This window comes from Elaeis guineensis, chromosome 4 (genome assembly GCF_000442705.2).
Source record: "Elaeis guineensis isolate ETL-2024a chromosome 4, EG11, whole genome shotgun sequence".
Lineage (NCBI taxonomy): Eukaryota > Viridiplantae > Streptophyta > Magnoliopsida > Arecales > Arecaceae > Elaeis > Elaeis guineensis.
Window position 1 is genome coordinate 139,218,090 of NC_025996.2, and position 14,962 is coordinate 139,233,051.

The 14,962-nt window shown below is 37.4% G+C and overlaps 1 protein-coding gene across 1 annotated transcript; it reads right to left on the reverse strand.

The window, feature by feature from the left end:
- Window positions 1-2,266: 2,266 nt before the first annotated feature.
- LOC140857423 (subtilisin-like protease 4) lies at window positions 2,267-9,068 on the reverse strand. The gene is made up of 2 exons (XM_073256221.1): window positions 8,897-9,068; window positions 2,267-3,411 (listed from the first exon to the last, which is right to left on the reverse strand). The coding sequence occupies exons 1-2, from the start codon at window positions 9,066-9,068 to the stop codon at window positions 2,267-2,269; spliced, it is 1,317 nt and encodes a 438-aa protein (XP_073112322.1).
- Window positions 9,069-14,962: the final 5,894 nt, after the last annotated feature.

Sequence of the window (14,962 nt, forward strand, 5' to 3'; positions counted from 1 at the left end):
CACAATCTTTCCTTTGACATCGATGCCATCCAGCGAGCCATTGAGACAGAAAGCAGTCCTTGATCCTCCGACCGAGCCAGGATACACCAGTGGTAGCAAGTCAGACTGCAGGCCCGATGGCTCGAGAGTGGATTCTCCAGGGAGGCGCAAGAAGTTGGAGTCATTAGGCTGGTAGATATATAATAAATTATATATCTATATTGTAATAAATTATAGATTATTATTATGTAAAAAAAATAATAATAATAATAAAAATATATATATATATATATGAAATAAATTAATCTATAAAAGAAATAAGAGTAAGTTAGAAAGTATTTGCTAATGTAGTGAGTCACGGAGAAGATTAGCTGGTTAGACTCTTGGTGGCTTAGGTCATTTAAAGACTATTAGCACTTCCAATTGCACATGCACACTAACAAGGTAAAGTAGGTGTTAATTGTAAGGCCAATTAAGGATTTGAGTATTATTTAAATTAGATAATTTTCTCTACACCCCAATTGAAGAAATTTGAATTTAAGGAAAGAGCTACCTGCCTGAAATAAAATGCAAAACACAGAGTAAATGTGGATTGCCCTAAGCCTAGTAACCGGGTCTCTTCACCTAAGTCAAGTGTTGAGATTCGCGTCAAACGGTGGTGGGAAGGCCAGGATGCTCAGCAAAAAAAAAAAAAAAAAAAAAAAAAAAAAAAAAAAAACAGTGTGAAAGCTACCTTAGTTCTTTGTTTAATCTGGGGTGTATAGAAAATTAATCGAACTAAGTTATGAAAAATGATACAATTGGCCTGTACAAGTTAATACTGAAATACTAAGTTAGTTATCACTCACACAAGCGCTATAAAACTTTAAGTGTACTCTAAGAAAGCTTCTAAGTAGACTGACTACCGATTCTAATTCGAAGCTCATTACTTAGTAATACTAGAAAACTTCTTGAATTTCGATCTTAAATTAATTTGCAAAGGAAGGATCTTTTTGGAATATGATCTTATTTTGGTACATTGCTAAGGGACTAGCAATGATTAAGTTGGGGGGTGTGATTTATGTCACAAATTGACATAAAAAGTATCAATTAATATATAAATTATCTAACTTTATTAAGAAATTGATACTTGTTATTATATTTTGCAGAAGAAGAGATCATCAATAGAAAGAACAAGGAAAGAGGATTCCAACGGCGCAAATTCTATGCAAAACGGAGTTAAATTGACCCAGGAATTGAAGAATGAAGAAAGAAGACTCAATTGGGTCAAACCCGAGTCAAATCAGATCAAAATTGGTCAAAAATCAACTGATTTGGTGATCTGGTTAGCCTCCTGGTCCACAGCAACAGGCGCATGGACCATGGACCCATCGGCGCACCATAAACCCCCTAAAACCTCTTAGTCCCACATCGGAAGTTTTGAAAACCTTATAACCCCCAAATGCCTATAAAAAGCCCCCAAAGGCCCTTGTTTTATGTATTCTTCCTTGAGATCAAGCTTGTAACCCTAGATAGTGGGGTTTTTAGCTCTCTTTTCAAGCCTCGAGCTTTGAGATTTTTGTAATAAATTTTTTTTTATATATAAAATCTTATTTTTATGCAATTTCATCTCTTTACATTATGCAATTTATTTTTCTTGCAATTAGGATAGTTTAATTTATGCAATTTAATTTTATGCAATTAGGTTAGTTTAAATTATGCAGTTTAAATTTATGCAATTAGGATAGTTTAATTTATGAAATTAGGGTAGTTTATTTTTCTGCATTTAAATTTTGCAAGTAGATTTAGATCATGTCTAGCTAAGCATCCCTTCTAGGGTTTGCGATGAAGCTAGATCATGAGTAGGGATTTTACATAGAGTTCTTTCTTTTTCTTAGGGTTTTTTTTTCTTCCTCTTTTGCCAAGAATTTTTGATGAACTACAGTTGGGTCAGAGTCCCTTCATAGTTCATGCTTGATTCAGTGCATAGGAGGAGAAAATCCTGAGGGATCCTAGTTACTACTCCCCTGTAAAGAATCTTGATGGATTATCGTTGGGCCTTAGTCCCTTCATAATCTATGCTTGGGAAAGACAAGAGGAGTAGTCGTTAGGATCAATAAAAAAAATTCTAGGTAGAATTTCCTAATCTAGATCTAGTGGATTCAAAAAAACCCTAGATCCTTAGTCTTATTGTCTTTAGCAAACAACTTTCGACTTTCGATTTTTGTTAAAGCTCGCTTGAGCATAGATTTGAAAATCATTTTAAAAACCAAGTCTCTGTGGGATCGACCCGTACTCGCTGGTCGTGCTACTCTGCACACCGTGCGCTTGCGGTTTTATTTACAAATTTTAAGATTTGAACATCAGTCACCTTGAACGTTTCCTTCTCGTTGACTTGAGAAAAGGTCAGCCGCGTAGGATTCACCGCGACAGACACCCCTTGCGGAGCCATGACTTGCGCCCTGTATGTCGAATTCGGAGCGCCGACATTCGTCACCATCCGAAAGACATCCAATTTGTAGCGGTTTCCGCTGTTTAAGGGCACCACGAAGGAGGGTAAGTTCAGCTGCGTGCCGGAGATGCTCTTGACAGATGAACACGAGACGAAACGACCCACTATGGCGCTAACCTGCTGATCAGTGTACTTCAGGCCACATAGGTAAGCGATGTAATAGCTGGAGCTGAGATCGTAGACGAGGCCTGGCTTGTCAGCTCTCATCGGATTCACATGGCCGGATCCGAGTCCGAAGAAGTCTGCGGTGTTTAGGTTCTGGTCAGGGATCCTTCTGCCGTCGTTGGCAGTCAAAGTGGCAGTCGTCATGATCGCCGACTTGATCGCTGCCGGTGACCAGTCAGGGTGCCTGTTTTTCAGCAGAGCAGCTACCCCACTAAGATGTGGGGTGGCCATGGATGTGCCAGAAATTATATTAAACATTGTTGTAGCTCCGGGAGGCCCCACCGGGAAGGGCCATGCAGCTAATATGTTCACCCCGGGGCCGATGATGTCGGGCTTCAGGATGTTTGGGTCGGCCAAGCTGGGTCCTCTGGAGGAGAAGTCAGCAACCACCGGAGCTGGAGATATTCCAAATAATGTGCCCTCCAAGGTGATCGATGCCCTGGGATACATAACCGACTGGATGTACGATTTTATCTTCAATCCATCGGCATAGTTGACATGGGAAGCGGGCAGGACGTGGACGCCGATTTGGATGGTGTAACCTTGTACCTGGCCGTTGGCAATAATTATAGCAGCCCCTCCGGCGCTCTTGACGTTTATACCTTGGCCCACCGGCCCAATATTCCTGCTTACGTCGCACATCACAATCTTTCCTTTGACATCGATGCCATCCAGCGAGCCATTGAGACAGAAAGCAGTCCTTGATCCTCCGACCGAGCCAGGATACACCAGTGGTAGCAAGTCAGACTGCAGGCCCGATGGCTCGAGAGTGGATTCTCCAGGGAGGCGCAAGAAGTTGGAGTCATTAGATTACTTTGAAATTTAATTGAAAAACATCATTCGAAATATTTGTAATAAAAATTTTTTTTAAAAAAAATTAAATAATAAAAAAAAAGAATTATAATTTAAAATTTAAAAGAAATAAAATTTTAGAGATTAATTGAAATAAAAATATTATTTCAAATTACTTTGTCGAATTAAAATTAATTTATTTTTAAAATATTCAAAAAAATTTGAAAAATAGGCTAAAAAATTTTTATAAAAATATAAAGAATTGAAAAAAAAATAAAAATTATAATTGTAATTGAAGAACAAAGTTTATAATTTTTAATTTTAAGAAATAAGAATTAGAATTTTAATTGAAATTAAAAATTACTTTTTAAATAACTAAATTAATTGAAATATAAATTTTTCAAAAATATTTTAAATAAAAGAAAAAAAATACGTAATAGAATATCAAAAAGATAAAAATGGAAGAAAACTAAAATTAAAATTTAAAATTATAAAAATTATAAATTAGATTAGAAAAAATATATCATAAAAGAATAAAATTAAATTAAATTAAATACAATTTCATTTTTAGGGTATTTTATAAATGTGACTTAAAAAAATTAAATTTGAATTAAATTTTGATAAAAAAGAAATACATTAATAAGTTAAAAAATGATGAAAAGTTAAAAAGTTAAAAAGTTAAAATTTTTAAAAAGTCATAAAAAATAAGAATTATAAATTTAAATTTTTAAAAAAATAAAATTTTAAAGATTAAGTGAAATAGAAATATTTTTTAAAATTAATTTCTCAAATTAAAATTAATTTAATTAAAAAAATTTCTAAATAAAATATAAAAATTGCCTAAAAAAATTTTATAAAAAGATAAAGAATTGAAAAAAAATAGAAATTCTAATTGTAATTGAAGAACAAAGTTTATAATTTTTAATTTTAAGAAATAAGAATTAAAATTATAATTGAAATTAAAAATAATATTTTAAATAACTAAATTAATTTAAATATTAATATTTAAAAAATATTTTAAATAAAGAAAAAAAATACGTAATAGAATGTCAAAAAGATAGAAGTGGAAGAAAATTAAAAATTAAAATTAAAATTATAAAAATTATAAAAAAAATATTTCATAAAAGAATAAAATGTAATTAATTTAATTTCAATTTATTTTTTCGGGTATTTTATAAATGTGATTTAAAAAATTTTAATTTGAATTAAATTTTGATCAAAAAATAAATACATTAAAAAGTTAAAAAATGAAGAAAAAAATCATAATTTTATCAGATATGATTCTGAAGTCTCAAAAGCAAGAACAAAAGATGTGTAATCTATTAGAGGCAATTTCAATATTTTTGGAAGCGTATTTTGTAAGAAAAATAGATTTATATTTTTTAGTCGACCCCATGAATCGACTCATGGCTAAAAGAGTTTAACGGCACGCAAAATTTTTGGCTGCCACACTCTGTGAGTCGACCCCTTGACTTTCTTTCTGGTAATTTTTATTTTTTAAATTTTTTAAAAAGAGAGAGAGAGAGGAAGAGGGAGAGAGAGGAGGCAGCTCACCGCCGTGCTGTCGGAGAGACGTCGGAGAAGGGAGAAGAGGGAGAAAGGAGAAGAGGGAGAAGGAGAGAAGAAGGGGGGAAAGGAGAAAATGCCGTTCCCTTCGGTATTTTTTTATTCTTTTTCTTTTTTTTAATTTTTTTAAATTTTTTTCATAATTTATTTAATTTTTTTTTAATTTATTAAATTTTTTAATGAGGATAGTAATTTGAATGATAATTTTTAATTTAAATTAAAGTTAATTTTTTGTTTTAAATTATAATTTCTATTTTATTACCATTTTTTCTCTTTTATTTACTATTTTTATGATATATTTTTTTAATTTAATTTATAATTTTTATAATTTAAAAATATAATTTTAGTTTTCTTTCATTTTTATGATATATTACGTATTCTTTTCCTTTACTTAAATTTGTAAAGGAAGAAGGAGAAGATCGAGAAGGGAGAAGGGAGAAGGAGAAGGGAGAAAGAAGAAGGAGGGGAAAAAGGGGCTTGAGGAGGAGAGAGAATGGCATTTTCTCTTTTTTTTATTTTTTATTTTTTTTAATTTCTTTACTTATCTATTTATAATCTTTTAATAAATAAATTTAATTAAATAATAAAAATAATAATTTAAATGATAATTTTTAATTTAAATTTAAATTAAATTTTTTTAAAATTTATAATTATAATTTCTATTTTATTATTATTTTATGATATTTTTTTTAAAATTTATTTTAAAAATTTTATCATTTGAAATTATAATTTCAGTTTTCTTCCATTTTTTTCTTCCATTTTTATCTTTTTAGCATTCTATTACGTATTCCTTTTCTTTACTTAAAAAAATATTTATTTTTTCTAAAGTTCAATTCAAAGTGCAATATTTGATATATTATTATTTACGTTATAATTTTTATAGTCCTTTCAGCATAACGTTTTCTCTCCTAATGTTCTGAGACACGTTCGAGTATGTGTATCCATATGCACCAATCATAATATCCAATCATTTAAAATTAAATAATATAAAATGAAATCAACATTTAATATTATTCAATAGAATAAAAATGTCAAACGTACAAAAAAAAAATAGTACAACAAAAATGTAAAAATACTAAATACAAATACAACAAAGACTAAGTCCCACAAGGACGTCGCGGCGCCCGTGGTCGCTTGGACCTTCTCAGGAAGGTCCTCGCCGGCTGCTCCTGCTGTGATGGCTCCTCTCCTGTATCAGTGGAGGAGATCTGCTGATCATGCTGCTCAGGAATAACTGATGCTGTCGGATCATCTACGGACTGAGAGACCCGTTCAACTCTCTCATTTGGATACACGGATGGACCTGAAAAAAAGTATCATACTCATGTGGCCAACTGGTATCCGGTGATGGCATCTGGAGGATGTAGGAAGAAGATGCTGCCATCTGTGGATGAAAAGGCGGTGGCATCTGTGCAGCATCAAATGATGACATATGCGGAATATGCGGTGATGGCATATGTGAAGCATATGGTGACGGCGTATAACTCATATCTGACGCCCGAACTGCTCCATACCAAGGCGCACAGGTATGTGGATCAACACCAATCTCCACCAATATTTCGGAACCTGTTCTCTCCATCTCCCGCAGTATCTGAATCCGCTCGTCCTCATTAGTCGTAGATAAAGCACGACGAGCGTCCAACACGAGATCCGACATAGAATCAGTCTATAAAATAAAAATAGAACAGTTAGTATAAAACAATCAGTATAGTGTACAATATAAAATAAAAATATAATATAAATAACATGAAGTAATTTTTGTAATCTTACCAAAAGACGTACAGTAGAACTCTCGCCCTCGTATCCAGAAATTGCATACTGAGACTGTCCAATGACTCGCACCGTAATGCTAAAAAACCAAGCCATGTAGTCATCAGTATATGAACGGCCTTTCAAAATAGGATCACCATGAACAATGTGATCTCGACGTACATCCCAAATATCGATGTACTGTGCATGTCTGATACGCCAGTCGATACGAGCTCTCCCTCGTCGATCGATACGATGAAGTCCCTGGCTGGTATCAAACTGCTCTGGGATGCCCTGAGTCTGACCAAACTGCCACAGGACACGATCGGGAAGATGCCACTCTACCACATCAAAACAAATAAGTGGCACCCTAGCAGTCCATATGTCGTGTCCAACTGTACACATCTACGGCAGTATAGCCAATATCCCATCTGTATATGGCTCCCACAAAAACTAATATAATATAGTTAAAATAAAAAAATTAATAAAAAATTATAATAGATTATGAATACTGTAAATTGATATTTGTAAAAAATTCAAAATTTACCCGTCTAGATGTATCAACTAATGTATCCAACTGGCACCTATAAACTCGTGCCACTCTTGTCGATACGTGATGAACGTTGAATGCAACGTTCCATCTGTTTCACAATGTACTAATATTAAATAAATTTAAAATAATAAAATTTAAATAAAAAAATAATATTTTGATACCTGTATCCTAATGGTCCGTCTAGTCTGAATGGAACATCTGGATCCTGCTGCTCTGATGGCATCTCGAGCAACTGTCGTCGTAATGGACTGATAGTCGGCATATGCTCCCATACCCAAATCTGCAAAATTTAAAAATTAAATAAATGATATATCGAATGTAAAATATAATTAAATATTAAATGGCAAAAATATCAACTTCATCTTATTCGATGAAGTATCAGGTAACAGGACACCACCTAACAATCGCAGCACCTGACCCCTAACATACTGCTGCACCATCTCCTCTGGTGCATCATCCGCAATATGAAAATGACGATAACGATCATCCAAACACTCAATCCTGAGTCGTGAATGATCAAAAAAATATGCGTCGGGCTCAAACCCTAACAATCGCAAGCACAAAGCCTGTCACTCCGGAATGGTAAGTGTGGGATCAACTCCGGTAACTGGATCTCCATCAACTGGTAGTCCAGTAAGGATGCTGACATCCTGTAAACTGATGGTCGCCTCACCAAATGGAAGATGAAATGTGTGTGTCTCTGGACGCCATCTCTCAAGCAAAGCAGTAATAAGACCAACGTCCATCTGTATATGACCGATCCGATATACTCCATAAAATCTCAGATATCGTAAATAATCTAACACTCTATCTGGGATGTCCTCTGTCCTCCAGAAATCTGCATCGGATCGTCGTAGATGAAGATGTCTGGACTCCTGCAATAAAATATAATAATTAGATAACGTACATAATTTTTAAAATAAAAATTTAAAGAGTAAATAAGATTGTAATGCTTACGCCGCCATCTAAAATAGTCTGTGATCGATGGTGCTCCTGCAATGTAAGAATGCTGCTGTCTCGGGGACCGGAATATCGTGGATCGTAAGCCATAATACGCTGTCTCAAGCAATATTATCACAGATGTATTAAAAAATAAGACAATATATTTTAGTTTTTTTTTAAAATATAATATTATCGCAAAAAGGATCGAAAGAAATTTCGGCAGCATTTTCTCTTAGTTCTCCCCACACGACTCAAAATGTGTGAGGAGAACTAAAGAAAAATACTGTCCGAAATTTCTCTCGAACCCTCCGCATATCATTTGAATAATGTAATTATCTATAGAATTAAATGCAATTCTCAAACTGTCCAAACTGGATAATCAATTGACCAATGTATGTATTTTATGATATTCATATAAAAATATATATTTCATATATATTTTATACGAGTAACGTAGAATATTATACATTGATCAATTGACGGGTCTACGTTTTCATGAAATGCAATATATTTAAAAATTTAAAATACAACTGGATCTAATTAGATAAAGATAAAAATAAAAATAAATTAATGAGATAAAAAAAAATGAGCGTCGGAACCCGTGGACCCCACTGTCATCGCAGCCCATCGCATCGGAGCCATCGCCACGCGGGGCCCACCGTCAGGGCATGCGGCCCCACCAACCGTCTGGGCCCACCGCCGAGACGCGGGGCCCACCGCCGGGAGAGGCGAGGGGCTGAGGACCACCGTCAGGGCGCAGGGCCCTGGCCACCGGGGTGCGGGCCCACCACCAGCCGGGGCTGGGGCTGGGGCTGGGGCTGGGCCCACCATCGGGATGCGGGGCTCGCCGTCGGGAAGCACGGCCCACCGCCGACCGTCTGTGGCCGGCGGCCAAGGAGAAGGGAGAGAGAGAGGAAGAGAGAGAGGAGGGGGCCGGGGGCCAAGGATGGGATGCGGGACCCGCCGTCGGGGCGCGCGGCCCGCCGCCGGCCGTCTGTGGCCTGCGGCCAAGGAGAAGGGAGAGAGAGAGGAGGGGGCCGCGGCCCGCCGTCGGGACGCGCGGCCTGCCGCCGGCCACAGACGGCCGGCGGCCAAGGAGAAGGGAGAGAGAGAGGAAGAGAGAGAGAGAGAGAGGAAGAGAGAGAGGAGGGGGCCGGGGGCCACCGTCGGGATGCGCGGCCCAGACGGCCGACGGCCAAGGAGAAGAGAGAGAGAGGAAGAGAGAGAGAGGAGGGGGCCGGGGGCCACCGCCGAGACGCGCGGCCCACCGTCGGGACGCACAGCCCGCCGCCGGCCGACTGTGGGCGGAGGCCAAGGAGAAGGGAGAGAGAGAGGAAGAGAGAGAGAGGAAGAGAGAGAGGAGGGGGCCGGGGGCCACCGCCGGGATGCGGGACCCGCCGCTGGGACGCGGGACCCTCCGCCGGGACGCGCGGCCCGCCGCCGGCCGTCTGTGGCCGGCGGCCAAGGAGAAGGGAGAGAGAGAGGAAGAGAGAGAGAGAGGAAGAGAGAGAGGAGGGGGCCGGGGGCCACCGCCGGGATGCGGGACCCACCGTCGGTATGCGGGACCCGCCGTCGGGACGCGCGGCCCGCCACCGGCCGTCTGTGGCCGGCGGCCAAGGAGAAGGGAGAGAGAGAGAGGAAGAGAGAGAGAGAGAAGAGGGTGCCGGGGGCCACCACCGGGATGCGGGACCCGCCGTCGGGATGCGGGACTCGCCGTCGGGACGCGCGGCCCGCCGCCGGCAGTCTGTGGCCGACGGCCAAGGAGAAGGGAGAGAGAGAGAGGAAGAGAGAGAGAGAGGAAGAGAGAGAGGAGGGGGTCGGGGACCACCGTCGGGATGCGGGACCCGCCGTCGGATTGCGCGGCCCGCCGCCGGCGGTCTGTGGCCGGCGGCCACGGAGAAGGGAGAGAGAGAGGAAGAGAGAGAGAGGAAGACAGAGAGGAGGGGGTCGGGGGCCACCGCTGGGACGCGGGACCCGCCGCCGGGACGCGCGGCCCGCCGCCGGGACGCGCGGCCCGCCACCGGCATGAGAAAAAGAGAGAGAGGGGAAGAGGGAGAGAGAAAGAGGAAGAGGGAGAGAGAGAGGGGGGAAGAGCTCACCGCCGTCGGGACCTCGCCGCCGTGCCGCCGTGCCGCCGGAGAGACGCCAGAGAAGATCGAGAAGGAGAAGAGAGAAGGGAGAAGGAGAAGAGGGAGAAGGAAGAAGGAGGGGAGAAGGAAGAAGAGGGGAAAGAGGGTTTGGGGAAGGGAAAAACGCCATTCTCTATGGCATTTTCTCCTTTTTTTTTTTTTTAATTTCTTTAATTATGTATTTGTAATCTTTTAATAAATAAATTAAATTAAATAAAGAAAATAATAATTTAAATGATAATTTTTAATTTAAATTAAAATTAAATTTCTTTAAAATTAATAATTATAATTCCTATTTTATTATTATTTTATTATTTTTTTATGATACTTTTTTTTATTTATTTTAAAATAGTTATCATTTGAAATTATAATTTCAGTTTTCTTTCATTTTTTTTTTAGCATTCTATTACGTATTCTTTTCCTTTAATTAAAAAATTATTATTTTTTCTAAAGTTTAATTTATAAAATTTTTTTTCACATTTTTTCTCATTTTTTAACTTTACACTGTATTTATTTTTTGATCAAAATTTAATTCAAATTAAATTTTAAATTTTCCTCCCTTTTTTTTCTTTATTTAAAATATTTTTTAAATAATAATGTTTAAATTAATTTAGTTATTTAAAATATTATTTTAAATTTCAATTACAATTTTAATTCTTATTTCTTAAAATTAAAAATTATAAACTTTGTTCTTCAATTACAATTACAATTTCTATTTTTTTTCAATTCTTTATCTTTTTATGAAATTTTTTTAAAATATTTTTAAATTTTATTTGAAAATTTTTTAATTAAATAAATTTTAATTTTATAAATTACATTTAAAAAATATTTTTATTTCAATTAAACTTTAAATTTTTTTTTAATTTTTAATTTATAATCCTTATTTTTTGTGACTTTTTAAAAATTTTCACTTTTTAACTTTTTAACTTTTCCTCATTTTTTTAAACTTTTTAATGTATTTCTTTTTTTATCAAAATTTAATTCAAATTTAATTTTTTTAAGTCACATTTATAAAATACCCTAAAAAAAAAATTATAATTAATTTAATTTAATTTTATTCTTTTATGATATATTTTTTCTAATCTAATTTATAATTTTTATAATTTTAAATTTTAATTTTAGTTTTTTTTCATTTTTATCTTTTTGATATTCTATTATGTTTTTTTTTCTTTTATTTATAATATTTTTTAAAAATTTATATTTAAATTAATTTAGTTATTTAAAATATAATTTTTAATTTCATTTACAATTATAATTCTTATTTCTTAAAATTAAAAATTATAAAATTTGTTATTCAATTACAATTATAATTTTTATTTTTTTCAATTCTTTATATTTTTATAAAAAAATTTTAGCCTATTTTTCAAATTTTTTTGAATCTTTTTTAAATTAATTATTTTTAATTTGAGAAAGTAATTTGAAATAATATTTTAATTTCAATTAATCTTTAAAAATTAATTTCAATTAATTTCAATTTTAATTTCAATTAACTTGATTTTATGACAATTTTTTATATTTGCGATGAAATTAAATTTTCATTGCAAAAAATTAATCATTTGCGATGAAAAAATTTTTGTTGCACAAAATATACTTTTTTGTGACAAAATATTTACTTTTAGCAACGAATGTATTTCGTCGCTACATATTTTTTAATTAAAAAAAAATACTTTGAAATAGGGCCCTAATTGAAAATAAACCTCTTGATCTCCCCACACCGCCGCGGTCGTCAAAATTTTTCTCCCTCCCCGATCTCCGACGACAGTCCTCCCTCCCCGATCACTGGTCGTCCTTCTCGGTAAGTTCTCTCCCTCCCCGCCACCATCCTCTCTCTCTCCCTCCCGGCCACCATCCTCTCTCTCTCTCCCTCCCCACCACCGTCGAGCCCTCCCTCCCCGCCACCGTCGCCGCTCGAGCCCGGCCCCCGTCGCTGATCGAGCCCATCCCCCAGCTCACCATCTCCCTCCCGCCTTGCCACCCTCTCCTCCGCGCACCGTCTCCCTCTCGGTCTCCACTGTGTCACCGCCGGTCGAGTCCTCCCTTCCCGCCACCATCGCCGATCGAGGCCTCCCTCCCCCACCGTTTCCCTCCTCGCCTGTCCTCTCCCTCCTTGCCTCCACCATTTCCCTCTCCCTCCGCTTCCTCTCCGACTCTGACCTCCTCCTCCTCCCCTCCCAAATCCTGTCCCTCAAATCCTCCCTCTTCTCTGCCTCCTTCCCTCCGGTTCCCTCCAATCCCTCGAAACCCTAACCCTAGAGCCCTCTCCTTCATCTTCTTCCTCCTCTTCTGCCCCTCTTCTGCCTTGCCCATGCTGCCCCCTTTCGCGGCGTCGCCCGTCGCTTCGGCCTCCCATCCCCCGCCGTCGCCTGCCGCGCGTTCTACCTGGTCTGCAAGGCTGTCGCCGTCGCTGGTCGACCCCTCCCTTCCCTGTCTCCCTCCCTCATTTTCTTTCTCAGTCTCTTACCTGAAAAAGAGTTGAAGGTCGATCCCTTACTTTCTCTGTCACTCTCCCTTACCTAGCTTGTCTGGTTTCGTAGGGCCGTCGCCGCCGCCGGGCCACCGCCACCGCCGCCAGGCCACCATCGCCATCGTCGGTTGCCGTCACTGTCACCATCACTGTTCACGAAAGAGTTGAAGGTGAGAACCATTTTTTTAATTTATATATTTTTTAATTTTTTTTCTTAATAAATTTTAGCCATTAGAAGTAATTATTTATTATTTTAGTAATTAGATATAATGTTAGATATAATTATTTATTTGATATAATTAATTTTAATCATGATTTAAAAATATTTTAAAAATAAAAATATTTATAATAATAATATATTAATTGTAGCATAACAAATTTATAAGCCTTAGAATTTTCATTCGAGGATAGCCTTATGAAAAAAATATTGGTGCTTTACACACTATTCTTGAATTGTCCTCGTGGACAGTTTGGGCATGTGAATGAATTTAATATTGCAACACATGTGCTTCTATATCGCAGAGTTTTGTCGGTATTTTTGATCATGTTCTTTGGATACATAGCACAATTTTAATGCTTGTGTATCTGAAGAACTGCGTCGAAATGCTGTCGAAATTTTTTTGGTATAGAAGACATGTATTGCAATATTAAATTCTTACGTTCCTGAATGAAATAGGACCATCACCCTATAGGTAGGAGATATAAGGCATTAGTCAACTATTATTACATAAATTGTATAGTTTGCATCATAAATATGTAGGTATGGATCGTGGTTGGATGTCATTGCGTGATAAGTTCTGTCCCGAGTATATTATGGGTGTGACGACTTTTATGAATGTGGCGTCCAATCATACTAGAGAAGATGGAAAAGCTCGTTGTCTATGTCGTCGATGTAGAAATTTATTTTGGTGTACTTTATCGGACATTCAAAATCATTTATACGAACACGATATAGATGTGACTTACAAGAGATGGACTTGTCATGGTGAAGATTTGCCGACTAGCTCGAGCATGTTGTCCAGGAGTCCCATAAATCCATCGTCAGTCGGTGGATCATGCAGTCGTGAAAGACAAACATTCGGTGAAGAAGATAGAGAAATTTTAGAGGATCTTCATCCGAAATTATTTGAAGTAAATGTAGAAGCGAGAGCAGAACATCAGCACTCCATTCCGAGACAAGAAGCTGAAGAGGACAGTAACATATTTATAAATGATAGATTCGAGCGTCTATTAAGAGATGCACAAAGTGATGTTTATCCTGATTGTAAGAAGTACTCTCTGTTGTCCGCCGTAATAAAGTTATTACACATGAAGACACTTGGTAAGTGGTCAAACAACTTGTTTAATTGGTTGCTCAAATTTTTGAAGGACTTACTGCCAGAGGGAGAGTTACTTCCGTCAAGTCATTATGAAGCCAAAAAATTATTGAAAGGACTCGGTTTGGGAGTTGATGACTTGGGCCTACGCTATGAAAAGAAACATGCATGTCCGAATGATTATGTTCTGTTTCGGAAGGATAAAAGAGATCTACAAGCATGTTTGATTTGTCATTCAAGTAGATGGAAAGAAAGTCATGGTAAGGATAAGAAGAAAAAGAAAATACCATGCAAGATTTTGCGGTACTTTTCGATTACATCACGATTGCATCGATTGTTCATGTCGAGGCATATTGCTTGTGACATGCGATGGCATATGGAGGAAAACAATATCGACGATGATGTCATGAGACATCCATCAGATGGAGATGCGTGGAAATATTTTGATCGTGAACATCCATGGTTTGCAGCTGATTCACGAAATGTCAGGCTAGGGTTGGCAACAGACGGATTTAATCCATATGGTAATCTTAGTACTACTTATAGTATGTGGCCTGTTATGGTATTTCCTTATAATTTACCGTCATGGAAGTGCATGAAATCACCTTTTAATCTATGGCCTTGTTGATCCTGGGTCCCTGTTCCTCTGGAAGAGACATAGACATATTTTTAGAGCCGTTGATCGAAGAGTTACAATATTTGTGGGAAGAAGGATGCGAAACATATGATCATGTTGCAGGAGGCATCTTTCGCATGCATGCAGCACTGCTTTGGACAGTTAACGATTTTTCTGCATATGGCGATATTTCTGGATAG

Excerpts from the sequence above, each read along its gene's own strand:
- LOC140857423 (XM_073256221.1), bottom strand. The coding sequence starts at position 9,068 with ATGGTGGGCCCAGCCCCAGCCCCAGCCCCAGCCCCGGCTGGTGGTGGG. Across the intron at positions 3,412-8,896 it reads TGGGGCCGCATGCCCTGACG|AATCCACTCTCGAGCCATCG; the intron begins GTGGGCCCCGCG and ends GCCTCCCTGGAG.